Here is a 20,518-nt window from a genome sequence, read left to right as displayed (position 1 = left end):
GCCAGGGCTTCTACTGTCATCTTCAGAAGGATGGAGACCAATTTAAAAAAATGCTCCAGAGGACAGCAGTAAGTGGAAGCTGTGATCTGGTAAATACAGATGTGGAAGAAATGAGCTTGCTTCTCTTAAAGAGGAAAAAAATGCCTTCAAGTATGTGAAAGTGATGATGATATCATCTGTGGTGGGTGTGCAGGAAAGAAGTAACAGGGAAAGTTGAGGAGATAAGCTTCCCAACAATAAGGAGCATTAGATGCTGTGGTAAATTGCCACAATCATGGGATGGGAGGTCATTTATTGCATTTATTTAAAAAATGGGCTAGGCAGACGTCTCTGAGGAGTGGTTTAAGTATAGATGATCGTGTTTCAGTGTAGGAGGATGGACTCGATGACCGTGTCACATCCCCTCCAGTGCCGCTTTCTGTTACTCAGCTGCAGTGTGGCATCTGCAGTTTTAGGCTTCTCCTTGTACAAGGAGTTATTTAATGTACATTTCTACAATTCTTTGTAATAAGCAGGTCTGTACTGCAGTGTTCTTTGTGCCTTCAGCATTGACACCAGCAGGCAGATCACAAAGGAGCTGGGCTGCCTTTTGAAGAGTTCTTTTTCATGCAGCTTGTAGTCTGTGAGGTACGTGACAGATAAAAGATCTCTCCTCGCATTAAAGCTGGTCACAGCCCCAATAAATCTGGAATGAATTCTGAGAAAGCATGCCATGTTATGGCTGGCATATCTGTGAGCATGAAGCTCTGCTTCAGAGTGAGATTCAAAAGTTTGCAAAGTGCTAGTGCTGATGTCATTCCCTTGGAATGGAAGGGCTGTTGAAACTGTAAATACTTTCTGTGGTCAGAAGCTGGGTCTTGAGCTGGATCTTTTCCTCTCTGAGAAGGAAAGAATGCAGAACAAACCTAAAATGTGTATTTGCAATGGGAAAATCTTAATTAGTTTAGAGCTTTTAGCTAGTACAAACCATTTACATACACAGCTGCTCTTCATGCAAACATGAAAACTATGCGTGGAAACTTCAACCTTACCTTGAAATGACAAGTTTGGGGTTTTTTTTCCTCCTGTTTTTAAAAACTGTGCTTGGTGTTCAAAAGTATGGTTGGAAAGTTCTGAAAATTATATTTGTACTGTACGTGCAGAAAGGAACATAGGCACAGGCTAACAGAAGCATATAATGAAAGGCTTTAGTTCAGCAAGACTTGACACTGAAACCCTCTTAGCACCAAGCAGCTGCTGGGAGAGTATTTAATTTTTAGGGACATTTACTCTTGGCTATATCTGTGGAGTTTTGGTTATGACCAAAAACTGTGAAAAGAAGAAGGGTGATCAAAATACAAACTTAGATGTGGCCCAGATCTTACAGCTGGCTTCTCTGCTGTGAAAGGTTAATCTGAAACAGGGGATCCAAATAACCCACGGCCTGGGAATGAGAACCTAATGCTGTTGCTTGGGGATATCTATCATACCTCTTAGACACTGAGATCTACAGGATAACTCAGATTCTTGTACTGTCCCTCAGAGGACCTCATTGAGCGTTCACAAGGAATTCATCCCCACCCCCAGCTTCCTCCTAGGAAGAAGAGTTTCACTACAGCAGATGTGTGGAACAGATGTTGAGAGGAAAAGTTATAGTGGGACAATGACCTGAAGTGTTAGTTGGGCGGCTCTTTGACGTGTCTGAACTTCTGTTCTTCATGGCAAAGGAGGAAAGCAGCACGTGTCTGCTGCCTGTCTCTACAAGCCCCAGTGTCAGCAAGTTGGCATTTAGAGCTTTTATGGGCTGAGGAAGGGCTGAAGATTCCAACAGCAAACCAGCTGTCTGTTATTCAAGAACAGGTAGTGCTTTGCCAGCCACCACCTTGCCCAAGTGGTTGTAGGTCATTGTTTCAAATGTTGGTCTTCTGTTTTGTATCAAGGGTTCCCCTTTCTTGTCTCCTCTTCTTCCCCACTTTTCTACCACTGCATCTGTGATGTCTGGAAGATGCTTGTGCTCCTCATCCATAAATGCTCCAGTGAGCTAATCTAGTAGAAGAATCTTCAGTGGCTGATGAGTAACAATAATAGTGAGGAAGGAAAAAAAAGCTTTTCACCAAGTATCTGTTACCAACATAGAGCATGTAAGATGTTTTCTTCTCATCATTTTCTATTTCAGAGGGATTTCTGCTCTTTCTTAGCTTGGGAGAAAGATGTTGAGCTTGATACTTAATGTGTTATGATAGAGTTTGGCAGGTAAGCCCAGCTTCTTACTGAGGGAGGGATTCAAGACAGCTCTTGTGCTCCTTAGCTTAGTCTAGCTCAGGAGACTGAATAATAAAGTTTATTACTGAAAGGAGATCAGCCATCCATAGAAACTTGAGAATTTTTGATGGCTCTTGAAATGGGAAGCTAAGTATTTGAAATACTGTAAGAGGGTGACAATTCTATGAGCTACTTTCTTTCTCCCAAGAAAGCTGGCTTTGGTTTTATTAGCAGGTTTTTCCATGGAGCAGTTTTGTGCTGTGTTTTTTGTGGGGTTTTTTTCCTAGCTTTCAGGCAGAGGTTGGGCTTCATGACCTCTCCTGAGGTCCCCTTCCAACCCGAGCTGTTCTCTGATGTACTTCTAGGTATCACTCATACATATTTATTGTTTTCTCTCTTTGATTTTACATTTGCTTGATTTTCACAGGTCATTACCTATTGTTTCTGGTGGGTTTTGGTATGAATTCAATGCAGGGCTCTGAGGTACACGCTGTCCTTTCCATACGGTACAGTGATTTCAAAGCTTGTGATGAAAGGGCAGTTCTTACTGTAGACTTTTCTTTGCTGTTGTGCTTGTAAGATGATTCATGGCAGCAGCAAATCAGGGCTGTGGGGTACATCAGCTCTTTACACGTGAAGTGCTTGGGGTGTGTGTGTATCATGAGTACAAACGATCACTTGTACCCACACTCGGGAGGTTCAGCGTGGGAGATATCAGGTATGGTCGGTCAGCATCTGTGCATCATCTGAGGCATCTTGTTCTTTAGAAGAACGTGATTCAGCTCCCAATCATATCTCTAGTATTCATCAGCTTTCAGCCCAATTCTATTTGCAGTCACATTGTCACCTTAGGTCTACCTGTGTCCAATTCCCTTACTCCAAAATCTCTGAAGATTTCTCTTTGTCCACCTCCATCTTATCAGTGTGTAATCTCTTGATGACAGTTATGTCCACGTTATCCACCTAAAAATCCACATCTTGTGCCTAACAACACAGAGCTACAGTGTATCTGATACACAGAGCCTCTCCCATTCTGAGTGTGTATTTGGGAAGAGTAGGAATCTTCACTGAGAAATCTGATTTTTCCTGGGTTTTGGCTGCTGGGGATACCTAAATGCTGCCTTAGGTCTTAAAGTCAGTTCCTGTATATGGAGCAATTTGAACCTTCAGCCCTGACCTGCAAGGGTCAGAGGACTTAGTTGCTGTACTAAGTGATCGTTTTTCACAGGAGAGGGAAGTGAGGTTTCTTTGGGCTTCAGGGTTTATTTTCCTCTCCTGCTTAGTGTGACACAGATAACATCCTTGCTAGAAAGCAGAGAGAGGAAAGAAAATTCAGTCCACATGTCTGGGATTTGAGATTGAGAATGATTCACGCTTAGCTTCTGGGGTTTGTAATGAAGGGTGACATAATAACCATAAACTTTCAATAAAATGGTAGCAGCATTTTTGTTACACTCTGAAGCTGCAGAAGCTGCTTCTTATTAGCATCCCTTTGAGATAAGCCTGCAGGACCTCCACAGTTTCCAGATCTGGATCCAGAACGTTGTGGTGCAGTCCTACTTCAGTACTAATGCTGAAGGGAACCCTGAATTCTGAAACAACCCAAACTTTAGTGTTTTCATTGGATCAGTGTCACTTGGATCAGTATCTCAACCTTTTCTTAACCACTTTAGTCCATCTGTGTAGTTTTCAAGTCAGTATTATTTTACTCCAGCTAAATCCTGCTACTTTATACACCTTATAATGTACTCTAAGGGTTATCCACTGTGGAAAAAAGCAATCATGCTATCCTTCTCCTCTGAATTATTACTTCTCCTTTCTTTTCCAAGTGGCTGAGACCAGAAGGAATCCAGGAATGCATGGAGCAGATCTGTCATTCCTACTCCACACTAAGGTGCATTCTTGCAGGGAGAGATGGGCATTTACACTGGAGTTCTGCCATCAGCCTTCAGCCAATTCTATTTTTTGGCAGCCAAGCACATGGAATTTTTAAAAAGAAGATGTACTTTTTTTTAAAGCGGGTCACAGACAAAAATAAAGACACATTCTTGGGCTACAAGAAGTAGGTCAGGCTTTGGGAGAACCATTTATGCAAGCTGTTGATCTGATCTTAGTAGTTTTTCTATAATACCGTTTTTTTGCTGCTTATGCCAAATCTGTATGCTCTATAAGGAGGTCCTGCTCATTTTGCTTTAGGTGTGATCTGTTCTTGTGCTTTGGTGAACAAACTTTTTACATTGACATTTTAAAAAATAAGAGAATAAGTGGGGGGAAAAAAATGAAAGCAAGGAAGTATGTTCCTCATTTTCCATTAGAGAATATTGTAGTGGAAAGTGAAGCCTCTCCGTGCTGCAGTCCAAAAGGAATAAAGCTGCTTTGTGTCACCTCATTACTCTAAGCTGATGTTTTACCTCAAGACCTCTTTTTTTTTTTTTTTTTTTTTTTGGGGGGGGCGGGGATGGGGTGGCTAGGATGAGGGAAAGGCTAATTTCACTGCTCAGATCACCTCTGCAGCACTTCAGTGCTCAATTAATCCATCTAATTTAGGGGAGGTATTTCACACCCTGCCCAATGATAACACTGTGTAGCCCCTGCAGGAGGCTGTACTAGGCACGAGGCAGGAAGACAGACTACTGCAAGTCAGGCATCTGAATTAGCCTGTCATGACTTATTACCTTCAGGCTTGAACAGTGGCTGTTAGGAGCCTTGAGCTAACAGCAGTTCAGGACAGGTAGCTGTGGGGTGGGTATCGGAGCTCAGGGCAGGCACCCTGCACAGCTTCGCCCACAGGGCAAGGATGCTTATCCTCTTTGGGAGCCTGGTGCTCTGGTGAGCAGGGAAGTAGTCCAGCTCTACAGCCCATGGACTAGGGATGTGTTTGGTTAACAAACCGGGATTAGGTTCAGCAGGAACTGGGCTGTAGAAACCCCTGGCTTCTTCCACAGCTGACCTTTGAGAACAGGATGGTTTTGCTCTGCGAAAGTAAATCCTCATTAACAACATTGTCTGTGAATAATCCCACCTTGCTGAATAGCTGCAATTACTGGAAGTTTCATTCCCTCCTTTTCCTCTCTTATACGTCTAAAAATATTAATCCATATAACTGCATACCTTAAATTCACAAGAGCAAAAGAGGTGATGCTCACATGCAGGCAATGTCTCACTCTCCCATTTACAAATTCCTGAAGAATTGTTGACAAAGCTGACATTTTTCATTTAGTTTTGGTCACTGATTTTTTTCTTCCTCTTTCTTCATTCTCTATTTTACAGAATTTGATTCAGAAACAAAAAGAGTTCAAGACATTCTTTCTGGAATGGAGAAACCACAGGTATGTGATCCCAAATCACCACACACAACCAAAAATAGCAAATATGCAAAGTAGATTCTGTCACAACATGCTGCTGATTTCATGGGGGAGCACCTCTGAACTTTTCCCTTAGTGGATTGCTGCTGCTGCTGTATACATCTGACTCATTTTGGTGGGATATAAATTTGAAGCGTTTTTTGTGCTCATGGATATTTGTGGGCTCTGCCCACTGCAGGATTCATGTCAGCTGCCTGTTTCCAGAGGACAGTTCCCAGTATTCATACTGTGATGGGGAGTCCAGTGCACCAGGGTGATTTACATATCTCCTACCCCATCTCCCCTGGGCTTAATTTTATTTGTCATAATAAATTTGTGTCTGTAATCATGATTAAATTAAGCTAATTCTATTTTTCAATGGCAATTACTATATTCTATGTTTGTCTGAGCCATAAAAGCATGTGACCTGTAATGGAATTGAATCACCTCCTTAATTGAACCTATTAATGCTGGGTGTGCCCACAGCCAGGTAAGGTTATTAATAAATGTGGTGGTAAGCCCTTTGAATGTGATGGCTTCCTGGTTTGGTGTGTCAAGTGCAAACCAGAAGGGCGTTGTGGATCTAAATGAGCAGTCCAAGCAAGCACTGGAAGAAGCATTCATGAGGCAGAGGGAGATGGCCATGCTTTGAGAGTTTTGCTCTGTCAGGGCCCAGGCCTTTCTCTGTCCAGCTGAAAAACTAGTAAACAAATATGCAGATAAAAAAATAGCTGTTGGAAACCTGAACTAAAGACTGGATACAACAGTAGCTGGTAAAGGCTGATAGAAAGAAAATCTCCAGTAGGACCATGAAAGGGTGGCTGTTCCTTGGATGCAGAAGTGGCAGATCTCAGGGAGAGGCAAGCATGAGCACAGACTTTTATTTTTAGAGTCTGTTCTCTTGGATGCTTTTGTTCTGAATAGATACAAAAGCTGTTCGATCATAAATTGCTCAGTCAGTAGGTGTTGGATCCTTGTGTCAAAAGCAGGTTCAAAGCAGCCACAATCTAAACCAGACCTGCAGAGATGGTAAATACCAGGGGGTCTGCAGCCTGGGTTTCTGTTTGCAAGAAGGAAAGCTGCTTTATTCCATGTAGAAACAAGTGACAATACTGAGCTGAAGACAAGTTTCTGGGTAATCAGAAGGGAAGAAAGTGCACTTAGCTCAAAATTACTCTGTTGTAGAGAGTGAGGCAGTATTTTTGTACTAATGACTACCTGAATGTTGCTCATCTGGTAAAATGCCCCAGCTAGATGCCTCCTACAAAGACCAGGAAAGCTGACATGAAAAATGTTACCTTATTATCAACAGAGGTAAGGAGAGAAACTCTTTGAGCAATTTGCAGGATTCTGAGCTCTGTACAATTAGATTTATGGTAACCAGAATATCGAAAGCAGATGGGAGCAAATAACTAAAAATAGACCAAATTTTTTTTCTTTGGGTTGTTTTTTGGGTTTTGTTTTTGTTTTTGTTTTTTTTTTTTACAAAAATGAAATTTAAAACATGACAAATAATTGTTCAGTAAAATGACATTTAGTGAGAAGATGCTGGGGATTATCTGTTATTTTCTTTGTAGCCTTGACATTTGTGAGTAATTAAACTCATAGGAGAGTCACAAACCATTAATTGCTCTGATTGATTATGTGTGTGTATAGTCAGTATTATATCTGATAGAAATACATCTTACTATGCAGAAGTAGTCAAGTGGACCTTCTTTCTTGGTGAGCCTTATGCATATATGAGTAAAAAATAGAACCATGTATAGAAAAGCAATTGTACAGAAACAAATTACAATGTCAAAATGAAAGGGCACAGAGCAGTAAGTCAGTGGCAAGTGGAGTGATGCTTTATCTGCAGTTTCGGTTGGTCCAAGCAAGCAGCTCTCCACCATCTGAAGTCATCTGAAAGGATCAGCCCTCTGAGCAAATCCTGCAGGAGGCTTTTCAGTTGTGGTATTGTTTGGAGACATCTTTAATCTACCTTGTCCAGGTACTTTGTGTGGCAAGTCTCTTTCATTTTTCCAAGCACAAAATAGACACGCTTTTGTACACTTTAAAATTGGCAAGTTACTATCAAACCCAGACTTTTAATAAATATTCTTACCTGTTTGTGAGTCCAGCAGGCAAACTGTAAATTTTATTGTAAGCTTTATCCCATCGATGGCAATAATTTTAAAGCCTTTTGCTTCCCTTCCCCCCTGCCCTGTTTTTACTGAAAATGAAATATATCTTTAATTCACATTATCACAGACAAAGCAAGCATTCTCTAAGAGAAATACCTCAGTGAGGGAAGGGAAACTTGATTCTGGGTTTCCAAAGTGGTGGGGGGCAACATAGCCACTGCACAGCTCAGGGGACATCACCTCCTGCAGGGTAATGCCACAGGTCCACAGAGTCAGAGCTCAAACATTGGTCTGACTTCCCCAAAGGCAGCGTGCTCCCGCTGTGACTCGCTCTGCAGCAAAACTCATATTTAATCATCAGGATTTTTGCCTAAAATTGCAGGATTAGAGCCATAGTTTAAAAGCAGCATCTCGACCCGGTAATAACCGTGAATTCATTTGACCCTCCTGTCTTTCAAACATTGCCCTCGGGGGAGTAAATGAATGTTGCTTGCAGTGTAGTTCTCACACATACAATAAAACCCCAAACCACACGATGCCTGTGAATGCTAACCCGGAATTTGAAAGATAATGAAAGTTGTACAGAAACATTGTTCATTACCTGAAAGACGGGAAGGGGCTGATATTCATCACTCTTGTAACCTTATTAAAGGAGTGCAGGAGTTGGGATTCTTTCCCAGGGGCTTTTATAAAATAATTATTTACACCACCGAGTTTTGATAGCATAGAAGGCAGGCATTTACTGTGTAAACTGAGAAGTTTTCAGAAACTAATTAACTGTGCTTTTCACCAGACACACAAAACTCCTTGTGGGAGAATCTTTTGTTAGGTCTCGGCTAAAAGGCCAAGCTAGTCCTGTTCAAAGCAAGCACAGCAGTTTTGGGGACAGATGAGGCAGGATGGGGTAACAAGAAAGCAGCACAAAGGTTTACCTGCCCAGCCTAAGGTGCTCTGGCTGCTTGTGTTTTGGTTGGTTGGAATTAGGGCACCATTACTGAACACTAAACTTCCAGCAAAGCATTTCTGCCTGCAGGTTAAGCAGTGACATTAAACCCACCGTCGTGATGCTAGCTGTGCCATTCCTTACAGCATGGCAAGGGCTGGTCCAGATCTGTTCAGCTGCTCAGTATCTTTTGAAAGGTCCTTGTTTTGTTTTTGTAAGTAAGTGAGAAGTAAGAGAAGTTGGAGTTAAAGCTACTGAGCTGGTTTGTGAGTGCATGCTTGTTATTCTCAGCATATGATAACCCTATTTGTTTAACTTGCCCTTTCACAGCAGAGCTGATGCTTCCTGCTTCAGGTAGGAGTTCATTGGTAAAGTTAAGTGGTGGCTTTGGACATTAAATCAGATATTGAGGAGATATGCCTTTGGCTGGTAAACATGATACAATACCAAGCCTGTTAGCCTAGGAGCAGCAGATAGTTTTATCTCAAGCCACACAAATAAACCCATTCCCAACACTCATGCTGAGGTGCACGACTCTGTGCTGCTCTCTGTACCCGGGGAGGGCATAGATTTGCCTTCTCTGACTTTATCATGCAGACAGTGACCCCTCACTTGCTTTACTACACTTGCCCTGTGTACTCAGCACAGCTAAGAACTGTATTTAACGATTCCTGGTGTTTATTTTTAAACCTCCACCAGCAGTTACTGTTTACATAACAGCACCAAAGCAGGCCAGCAGCCCCTCTGGATGCCGGGTCAGTGAGAAGTTCATGATGTAGCTGGAGCAACTGAGTTTGGACTTTTATCCCCTGCATGGAAACGTCTGACTTCAGAATAACAATTTGACAGATTCTAGCTGTTAGTCGATCAGATACTTTCTCTTATTTCAAGAAACTACCAGAGCCCTAACTTTTTACAGATTGCTGAAGCTCGTGAAGGGCCAGAGGTTCTGCGGTACGCAGATTATATACGTGTGTCCTTGGGAGTAGTCACAGAGAAAAACATTTCACTAGAACATTGGCAGGATATCATGCCTCCAGCTCCAAGTCTGTCTGAATTTATGAAAAACAATTATGCAAGCATATTTCCATAATAAAAGAAACTGTGTGTTGATGGGCTGAGCTGGCATGGTAGTAATGTATGGTTAAAAAAAAAAAAAAATTAAAACCCAAAAATCTGTTTGGATCTGACTATCCAGTTTTCTGATCAAAATATTATTTAAAATACAGACTTTCAGCTCTAAATATCTGTGTCACAATCCCATTCTCATATGTGTGTGTGTATATATCCCTCAAAATTTTAACTTATCTGTTGTACTTCAATCATTCAAGATTCTTTTAAGCTATCTCACCCAGTATCGGCCTTCACTGGTCCAAGTGTTTGAAGCAAATATTGATTTCATAGCATCAGAAAAATGTGATAGAGCAAGAAATCCCATGAAAAGTCATACAAGCATTTGCATGTTCATATTACTTACCAAGAAAAAGCTTGGTGCTACCTAAAACATCTTGCCTTGCCACTTGTTTTTCACATTAGGTTGAACAGAGGTTTTCTTGTTGGCAAGACTTCAGTGTGCTGCTATAAATTAAAATCTGTAACTTTTGAGAGCATGGTGTTTTAAGTTAAGATGAGACATTTTGTGGTGTCACCTACTTGTCAGTCTGTAAGAAACAGACTTATGACTTGCTCAGAAAGAATCTGCTTGATATATGGGTATTGTACACGAGAGTTGCAGAGCTCTTCAGCTGGAAGCAATGTGCTTCCATCTGAGAAGTTAAATATTCTCCATTATAGAAAAAGATCCAGAAGCTGGATTTGTAAACAAGCAGTCCCTGAATTCTGATTGCTAGTGTTTTGTTACCAAATGATTTATGGGCAAGGTGTTTCAGTTGTCTCAAGAAAAAGTGTAGGAAATGTGTAACCAAGCACCTGCATCATTCGTCTTGCACCTTCTGAAATAACAGCGTTTTACCCTGTGTGTTGGGAAAAATCTGTTAAAATGATAGAGCCAGTAGAATTTGATGCATAGGAGACATGGATAAAGAAAATATAAAACCTCATGCTTTGATTCTTCCTCATGGAGGCTGGATTAAAAAAAAAAAAATGTTCTCTACCCACCTGAATGCATTCCTGTGCAGACTTAAGTGATCCTGCTTTGGCAGGGCGGTTCGACTTGGTGATCTTTGGAGGTCCCTTCCAACCTCTAATGTACTGTGATACTGTGATACATTTTCAATACAATTAGGAAAGAAAAGCTTGGTTGTTTTCATTAGGAAAGGAGAGTTTGTGGCAGAGAGCTTGAGGCTGTGGAGCCTTTGAGCTTCCCTGTTTTGTTTTTTTTTCTAAAGGCATGCATAAAAATGTTGTGCTGTCTTTCCAAGATAGCCAGTGCAACTATTGTTATTTATTTCTTTTTCTTTGGAGACAGTGGTGAAGGGGATTTTTTTTTTCCCCCTTTCTTGGCTTGATAACAGAAGGCTCTTCTCTGGGAAGCTGCTGTTTGGTATGTGCAGCTGATGAGCGAGGCCTCGGGCACGGTGCCAGCAGGCTCTCCTGGTGAGAAAGGCGGTGCTAGTTCTGTGAGCTGAGTCTAGAGTTACCTGGGCCTGTGTTTCCACAAGAATACAGCTGCTCTGGTGGAATGATAAAGCTGTTTTGATGCAGGTGTTTGAGGTATTTTTACAGTCTTTCAATAAAAGAGGATCTTCACCCCTCTGCCATTGAGGTGTTGCCCCAAAGGATGGCTACAGATCATCCAATGCAGCCTTTCTCTTAGGGCACAAAGTGATTAACTTGTACTCTAATTTTTAATTGACAAGTTGGACTTCTATGGTTTTTTTCCCTTATGCTTTTGAGCCAGTGTAACCTTGCAGGTTGAATTGGTTGGTTGGCATGGTTTTTTATTTGCAGTTGAGTGATCACAGTTTCAGCTAACAAGAAGGAACAGGACGACTGAAAAAGCCATCAGAGTTTTATTAGAGAATCTCCCTAACAAAAGCTTTATAAAAATAATTACAGACAGAACAGGGCAGGATAAAGTCTTTGTTCCACTTAGTTCCACTACCCTTCTGGTCATGACCACAGCAGCAGGTAGCTGCAGAATGATGCAAGGCATCCTTTGCTGGATACTCAGACAATGATGAGCCAGTTCACTGCAGGGGGGACATCTTTCTGTACTTTTCATCTCTTGGAGATTAGCGTATGCCATGAATCTGGGTTTTTTTTATGTTGATGACCATTGATAACCCTTTACTTTTCACCTCTAACTCTGACATTTCCTTCAACAAACACATTGTGAAGATGCAAGCAGAAAGCAAATACTTAAAGGACAGTGTTTTCCTTGGAATTCACAGTAACTGGTCTTTCTTTTATAGGTTACAAATATTCAAGCAAGAACAGTTTTGCTTTCCTGGTCACCTCCCACTGGCCTTCTAAATGCAGATAGACACAACAACGGTTTGCCTTACACCTGTACCTATGAGGTTGCCTTATCAGATAAAGGGAGGGATGGAAAATACAAGATAATATACAGGTAACAGCATAATTTTTACACTTGTGTTTTCAGTGGGCATAAATTCTCTGAGCTTTCCAGAGTGTATTCCTGCATGCCCATCAGTGGCAGAAAAGAAAAGCACATGTGAACATCCAGTAATTGCTTGCTTGCTTGCTGTCCCATCAGCCCCTCCTGCTGAAGGAGCTTGCAGGAAGCTGGTTGAGTGCATGTCACAGAGTCCCTAAGTGCTTTCCCATCCCACCTCCCTGAGATGTGGCAGATCCTGCATGCAGTGCTGCCATTTATGCTAAGTGTCAAAACCTTTTGTGTAGACACTGCAGACAGGAGGACATCTGCCCTCCTAATGGGCTACATTTGTGTGGCCTTGCAGAATTAAGAGCAGTAAAGCTTGCTTTTTGAGCTAGGTTTAGCAAAAGGTTGGGGGCTTTACTGCTTTGTAGTGCCTTAGATGAGCAGAGCAGGCAGCCAAGCAGGTTGTGTAGGTTCCCCAGGAAAACCCAAATACTTGGCTCTCACCAGCGTTCAGTAAAAATTCTGGGGGATTTCACTGTCTCTCCCCCCAGTGATCCTCTGAGCTCACTCTGTGATCAAGTACATATGGTTTTATGCTTTTCTTTCCCCCCACCAATGACGTCTAGGAAAGAAAATTTTGAGATGTGACCTTGGCTATTGTGAAATAAGCTAATCCTTCCCAAATCTCATTAAATAAAGTCCAGGTGATACAGCATTTATGGAATTACCTCTTGAGGCCAAACCATCTCCTTTTTTAAGACGTTCTGTGAATTATAGAGTATTCCTCTGGGCATGCTAAAGGTGGATCTGCATGAACTGCCTTGGGTAATACAGAAAGAGCATATTAACTGGGAAATGCTGCCTGATATTTTTCTGGTATTTACACTAGCTATTTGGGAGCCAGTGTGAGCCACCTCTATAGGTTAATGTGTACTGCTGAGCTCTGAAAACGGGAAGGACGCTGTCTAGTACTTCTTGTGCTTGCTGTTGTGATGACTGCACATTTTCTCCTGGTTATGAAATGTTGTGCATCTGTTTTAAAGCTGCTCAGAGTAATCTGTCTCCTGCTGCTGGCCAGAGGACAGCCATTAGCTTAAGGTGGTGTGCTCCATCACGAGCAGCAGTTGTCATTATTACTATGGGCAAAAGACAGTCTGCAATATGTTGAATGCATTGTCTGTGCAAGAAGATGCACTTCTTTCAGAAGGAAAAAAAATTATTTTGCAGAGCACTGGATTATATGAACAAAATAAAGTTGGGGTTGGGTTTTTTTGGTGGGTTTCTGGCAACCCAGCAGGCATCTGCTTTCTGGTGGGTTTTGTTCTCTTGATTTTGAGACATCTCCTTGTATTTTTCCAGTGAGCTATGAAATATTTCTTTATGCTAAATTTAGATTTGCGTTATTTGCCATATTTTAATAAAATCCTGAATAAGCCAAGCACTTCCATGGGATGGCTATTACTTATTAAGCACTGACCCATACCTCAGCCTTTACAGAACTGGCAACACATGACTGAGCATAGGGTTCATTTACCAGCAAACAAGCCACAAGTAAAAAGAATAGCCCCGACTGTGTTGGCTGCATTTGAAATTAATAAATTATATGCTTTTTTTTCCTAATATGTCTGAAACTGTACTTTTTCTTGCTTTTGAAAGAGATCTGGGTCCAGCTGTTAGGTCATTAATAAAACATCTCCTTGCCCTGGTCCTCACAGAGAGTATGGTTCTGGAAGAAAAAGCAAATCAGTGAAATGGTTGTGCAACAAACTGTACTTTTTTCCTCTGAAGTTCAATGACTCACTTTTGTATATGGTATTTTGAAATTCTACTCTTTTCAGCTCCAGAAGGGTTGAAAAGCACGATGAGCTTTACACACATATCAACAAAATGTAAGGATTGCACTGAAATAAACCCACACATGTATAAACTGGGATGATAGTAACTTTTCCTCTGTGTACATACAGCTTTGTAAAGTTTTCAGGAAGCATGAAATGTTGTTGAAGCATTGTTGGTATATTGCTTACCACTAGGTTTCTGTGGTGGGATTTTTTTTGTCTTCTTTCAGATCATAGTATGAGGGAGTTAGCTAGTCGCTGGAAAATCACTGGCTGTGCTAAGTGTGATACTGCTTTTCATAATGAATTGATTTGTTGGGTTTGGGCTTTTTTCCTGCAGTGGAGAAGAATTAGAATACAACCTGAAAGACCTTAGGCCAGCAACAGATTATCACGTCAGGTGAGTTAGTGTGACTATGGATGTCACTTAAATAGAGACTCTTGAATTATGTGTCATTAAATGTGAAAGTTTTTTATCCAGCTCTCCAGAGTAACTCAAGAATTTCATGGTCACCTCTGTAGTTGCCTTTTCTTCAGTGGCTTCTAAATATTTTCTGATGTGTTTGTCTCAGACTTTTGAGTTAGGAGAGCGTGGACAATAGCTTGAAAGTGTTTTGAACAATACATTTTCTGTCATTTTGGTTTTATTTTCTACAGAAGAGGCAAAAGCACATCCATGTATTTATATTTCTGTTTATAACAGGCCTGGAAGTGCTTCTTTATGGAAGTGGGATACCTCAAGCTTCTTAAATATTTCACTCAAGCAGCAGGTGTTTGTTCCTTCAGTTACTGTAGCATAGATGTGCTAGCACTGAAAGTACAACAGTGCAGCTCCTTCGTGAATGTTCCTTGCTTTGTGAAATAAATCTGCTGATTGCAGATCCATCTGACCATAGTCATTCAGCATTTATTTAAAAGAAAAAAGGATTCATGCTAGCTCACCTTGATATTTTCAGAGCCTATTTCTCTTTGATTCTAAAACTGCGGTTTACACGTTATTAACAATTAACACATTCTCAGTTTTCTTCCTTGATGTTTTGAACACCATCTGTGTTGTTACTTATTCATTTTTGCATTTTTTTTAAAAGACTTTGCTTATGAACTAAGGCTTCAAATTCACATCCTGTTCACTTATGCTCTATGTCCTTTAAAAAAAAATTAAAAAAAAAAAATCCTTTCACTCCTGTCTATTGTTTCCTTCTATTTTCCCAGACAAGGGCTAAGTTTGCCTAGGTTTTTCACATCAAGGCTGCTCCTGTTTGTAAAACTTCAAAGAGCAAACACTTTGCTCTAAAAAAGACTCAACACTAAAACATGTCCCTCATGCTCTGATACTATGGCTTCTTGGTTTGTTTTTTTTTTTTCTTTTTAAGAATACTTTCTAGTGGAGCCCTAAAAACGAACTTTTCAAGTAGAAGCAGGAGGCAAGAAGTAACTTCTTGTAAATAAGTAAAAGACACAGGCTCGGCGGTGGGCAGGAGTCCCAGTCCTAGCAGCAAATGGATGGTAGCAAGGAGGAGAAGGTTGTAAAACACTGCTGAGCTTCCTGCTGTAAGCACCCGAGCATCACTTTTAAAGCCAGCTTCAAACAGCAGCGCGGTCCCCGTGCACAGCGTGGCGCTGAGGTCTGCTGTGATGTTTAGGAGCATTGTGGGTATTTGCCCCACGTCTTGGCTGACTTCTCCCTACCTACAGCTCTCTCCACCTTCCTGCAGTTTGCCAAGTTGTAAATCATTTGTGAACAGTTAGCAATGACTTTTGTTTAAAAAGGAGGGACTGCTAAAATATAAAAGGCAGTCTTAAAAAGCAGCAGCACGAGGAGCAGAGGGAACTGCCACAGATAAGGCTGGCTGCTTGCTCTCCACAGCACACGGTTTTTTTTTTTTTTTTAATTCACTGCAAGTACTTTATGTATTAATGACTATGAAGAAATAAATCTCTTAAGTAAAGAAATTTATAGGGCCAACAATTACTCGGCAGGTCGCCTTGGGTCTCCTTAACCTTGGCAGCATCTCTCAGGGCTTCGTGTCCACACAGAGAAGCTGTTGTGCTTGCTTCTGCCCTGCTGCACCTGGGCACCCAGGACAACCTGGTTCTCTCTGACCCTACCACCTGCATTTCTTCAAGTGATATTATTTGGGTACCTTCAGAAATGGCTGTGCTCAGACTTTCAGAGACTTGCAGAAGATGCTCCTCATGCTCATTTTGGCATGGTTGTATCGGCCCATGGTATGTGTTCCATGCCTGGCTATGCTGATCTCCAGCACACACTTACCTACCATTAGCATTTTTCACTCCTGACTGCCAACAGGTGATGGGTAAAGCAACACTGTAAGAGTTCTGGCAAACCACTCCCAAAAGGTTTGATTCTACATAGGTGGCCAGTGTATATAAGTTACTCTTATCTACTGAGAACAAATTTAGAAGTTGCCCTTTCTTAAACTCTGCACTCAAGTACACAATAGCTACAGCCAGCTTCAGGGTCATCCTCTGGTCATGGTTTGAAATGTGTTGTGTTGGTTTTTTTTTTTTGAGTAGAGGACTTCCAATTTGTGCTTTCCTTTTGCTGCATGGAAAATATGAAGGGAAAAAACAACATCATTAATTTTTCAGAGCAAAGGACCTCGTGAGGAAGTGCTCAATTAGATTGTATTCACTTTCCCACATTATTTGGTATTGTATATCCCCCTCTGTGCTGATGTATAGAGGATTTGCTTTGAAGATTTTTTTTAGTTTGTCAGACTGATTTTTCTGAGCTGTGTTAACTCTAATTCATAGAGTTGTTCAGCTAAGTGTTGACACCCAGGCTATGTAGGAGAAAACTGTACCCATGGAAGGAGACCACCACTGAACATGGCACATGTGAATCAAGTGTAAACCAAGCATTAAGGCTTATACCTTTTTCTCATGAGATCATGCTTTCTGTTGTATTGCAAAGGTTTTTTTAGCTCAGAGAGTGAAGGTCTGGCAATAGCAAAGGAAATAGTGGTGGAGAGGAAAGATAATGATGGTAACTTACTGGTCTATGAAAGTATTTGCACAATACACTGTAGTGTTCTCTTCTGCTATGAAATTTTTGGATGCCTGTACCAAGTGATAGCCACAGGTCTGTGATCAGTGTCTCATGGGTGGTGATGTGGCTGCTTTGGCAGGCAGATATCATGGCTGAGGCAGTGCTGTCTCATCTCGTAACTGTCAGCAGATTCATAACCCATTTCAATATTGTTTCCAGGGTATATGCGATGTACAACTCAGTGAAGGGATCCTGCTCAGAGCCCGTCAGCTTCACCACTCACAGCTCAGCACCAGAGTGTCCCTTCCCACCCAAACCCTCTCACAGGACCAAAAGCTCCTTAACCTTACAATGGAAGGTAGGTAATGCTTGGGCTGGGCAAGTAGACAGGGAAAAATAGAGCTTACTGGCAGTGAACATAGCTGTTGAAAATAATTGAAAGCTGAGACAGTAATTTTCAGTAAGGGACTTGAACTTGCTGTTCTCTGACAAATCCCTCCCTGTGCACTGCCTTGACTTTTAAAATGTATGTGTTTCATTACGTCCAGCTTCTTCTCGATATTCTTTAAGAGGCTGCCAAGCTGTGTGCAAAACCCCCAAGCTTTGGTTTCACTTTAAACTGGAGTCATTTGCCTAGAGGGGAAGTAGTTTTTTTTTTCTCTCTCCTTCCCCAAATCACCTTTTGCTCCTTTTTGTCATAGGCACCCATTGATAATGGTTCAAAAATCACCAGCTACCTTCTGGAGTGGGATGAGGTAAGTAGTAATGAGTTGAAATAAATACACAAATAAATGGCACTCAGACTTTACAAGGATTTGCTGAGTAAAGAAAAATAATTAAATAGAGGAAAAAGCAGAAGTAAGCAAATAATTAAATCCTCATGGCATTAGGTAAAGAGGTGGAAAGGTGAAAAGGGCAGGGAGGGACAAACTTTTAACTCAGTATGTTTGAGGCAGAGACAGTGTTCTGCTTCTGTACTCTTGAAATGTAACTTTTTATTGCTCATTTGGTGTACTTTATTTGTTAATTAGCATTACTTATTATTTAATTGCTTGCAATGTATCTTAAAGATCTTTTTCTTCCGGATGCTGACTGCAGAATAAAACATTGTTCCTGCCTCGGGCATCACTTTGCAGCCCTTCCTACAGCTAATGTATTCAGGGTGTCCTTTACACACACAGTGGCAATTAGTCCCCTTCCAGACACAAAAGGAAGGAAGTTTCCCTGTCCCAAAGATCTTCCATCGCTAGGGAGCAGCATGCTGTTGGGGAGAGTGCCAGAAGCTCCATTTTCTGGGTGGTGGGTCCTGGCTGTGAGTCCTCCCTCCATCCCTTTCTCCCTCCTCTCCATTGTGCAAGCCGTATCTCTGCAGAAAGCATGAATCAGGGAATACTATCTTTGAAGGAAAAAATACATATCTGGTGACAGAAGAGGCTAGAGCATCATGTAAAGAGAACAAAAGGTGATTAGTTGGGAAATGAAGATTGTGAAGGGGTGGTTAGTTGTAGTCTGAGAAGCATCTCTGGGAGGTTTTAGTAATCTAAAATGCTAAAGGGGATGTTCTGTTGTGAATTTTTACCTTCATTTCACTGCTAACACGTTCACAGATCGTTTTGCTACGTGTTGGATGTTTGGAACCACTCACTGTGCAAACATTTATTGTGTGCAGTGTCACAGCAAGCAGGGCCTGCGTGATGAGAAACCCACTGAACTGGATTAAAATGAAACAGTAATTTCAGAATGGCTTGCTGCCCCTCAGAAGAGGAAAGGTTGCAGTGAAAACAAAAAACTAGAGTGTGAGGTCAGTGAGAAGGAGATTAAAAAGATTTTTCTCCAAAAGTATCAGACAAGATCATCCAATTACATGTTCTGTGACACCTTGACTGTGCAGTTGTGATGTTTTGCAAGGCTTCCTGTAACTTGGAGCCATGAGAAGGTAACAGCACCAAGCAGTGGGAATGTGACTGATTCCAACCTGCCAAAGGAAGGGAAGCCACAGGAGGACATGTCAGAAGAAAGACCACCAACAGACTATTACTGCAGTGCAAATATTTTTGACATTTATTTTGTCCACATGGAGCCTAGTCACAATTTTTGATGCATGTGAGGCAATTGTAAAATGCTCTTGTCCTATAAACCTTTTAAGACAAAGTATATGCCTAGAGTTTTGTCTCCTAAAGGAATTGTTATGATGTCTGCTTTTCACAGGGCAAAAGTAATTTGGTTTAGGCTAGCTCATGTACCAACAGGGGAAAATGAAAGCATCCTGATTCCCTTAGGCTATCTATTTTCATTTCCTTGTTTTCTCAGCAACAATCTGAAATGTGAGACCTCAGTGGATAGGTAGCCAGCAAAGATGGAAGGAAGTGGTCCTGCACAAATTAACTTGATGTATGTCCAGGAGTTTGCTATGACTCCTGACTGAAATGCAGTTGTCTGGCTCTGAGATAGTTAATGCCACAGGTATAGCTTCTCTGAGTTTATCTTCCCTGTGATATGAGACAGAAATGCAATCTTGAGTTGCTGAATTAGAACTTGCTCTTAAGACTGACTGAAGAAAGTCCAAAGATACTGTCTGGATGCTTCTGTATCTGCAGGAGCCTCATCTACCTGTCACAGTGAGCTCAGCAAGCTGTTCTATTCACTTTTTCACACACCATTGTGAGTTGTACCTCCAGTGTAGGGTGCAGTTAGCTACTGGAGTTACGCACCCAAGTACAAAAGAGAATTATATTGCAGTGCTCTGTACCCATTCACTTGGTTGTGTGAACTCCACGTAAGCAAAAGCACTGAGTTGGTTACAATGCCACACTGTGTCCTGATGAAATCAAGAAATAAATGCATCAGGGAAGAGGAGAACTCTTGCCAGGCAACAGCAAGTACTCTGCCAGATCTCAGCTAGAGCAACATTCATTAGCTACAGGGCACAGAATAAAACATAAACATGGGAAAATCAGGAATCAGAAGGAAATTAAGTTGTGGCTGCAAGGCAGAGGGAACTTTGCCTAAGTGGAGAATGAGAAATCTACCTGATGGTAAAGCTAAAATGGCAATCTGCCTTGAGAAATCAAGTCCCTTACTAGGAAGGATAGCCTATGGGTGAGCTGTGGAAAGCCTTTGCAACACAAAAGCAACATGCAGGTCCTGGCAAGCTGTCCTTTAAGGACTGCAGCCTCAGGCTATAGAAACAAAATGTTGGAGACATGGGGAGTGGCAGAGGTGGTTGGATGAGGCTGCCCAGCTGTGTCCCAGGGACAGCTGGAGCTGTGCTAACTGCTGCTGCCAACAGAAAGGCTCCAGCATGATGGGTAACAGGTTGTCTCTTCCTGAGGCAGTTCAGATCTTGGAGTATGTCAGATGCTCAACAGCATCTCAATTAGTTCCTCCTATTATTTTTACAGGGTAGAGGCATAGTTTATAGCACCTTAAATGCAGGCAGGAGTGTAGGTGACATCACTGGCAAAAAATAACAAGTGGCTGTAAGACAGCAGCA

General features: G+C 41.6%; 1 protein-coding gene across 1 annotated transcript in view; it reads left to right on the top strand.

The window, feature by feature from the left end:
* FNDC3B (fibronectin type III domain containing 3B) overlaps positions 1–20,518 on the top strand; it is a 181,991-nt gene that overhangs the window by 99,832 nt on the left and 61,641 nt on the right. The window contains exons 6-10 of the mRNA XM_054385962.1: positions 5,512–5,570; positions 12,026–12,183; positions 14,353–14,412; positions 17,245–17,383; positions 17,727–17,780. Of these exons, the coding sequence (XP_054241937.1) occupies positions 5,512–5,570; positions 12,026–12,183; positions 14,353–14,412; positions 17,245–17,383; positions 17,727–17,780 (470 nt within the window). The remainder of the gene's footprint in view (positions 1–5,511; positions 5,571–12,025; positions 12,184–14,352; positions 14,413–17,244; positions 17,384–17,726; positions 17,781–20,518) is intronic.

This window comes from Indicator indicator, chromosome 13 (genome assembly GCF_027791375.1).
Source record: "Indicator indicator isolate 239-I01 chromosome 13, UM_Iind_1.1, whole genome shotgun sequence".
Classification (NCBI taxonomy): domain Eukaryota; kingdom Metazoa; phylum Chordata; class Aves; order Piciformes; family Indicatoridae; genus Indicator; species Indicator indicator.
This window is presented reverse-complemented; position numbering and strand designations above follow the sequence as displayed.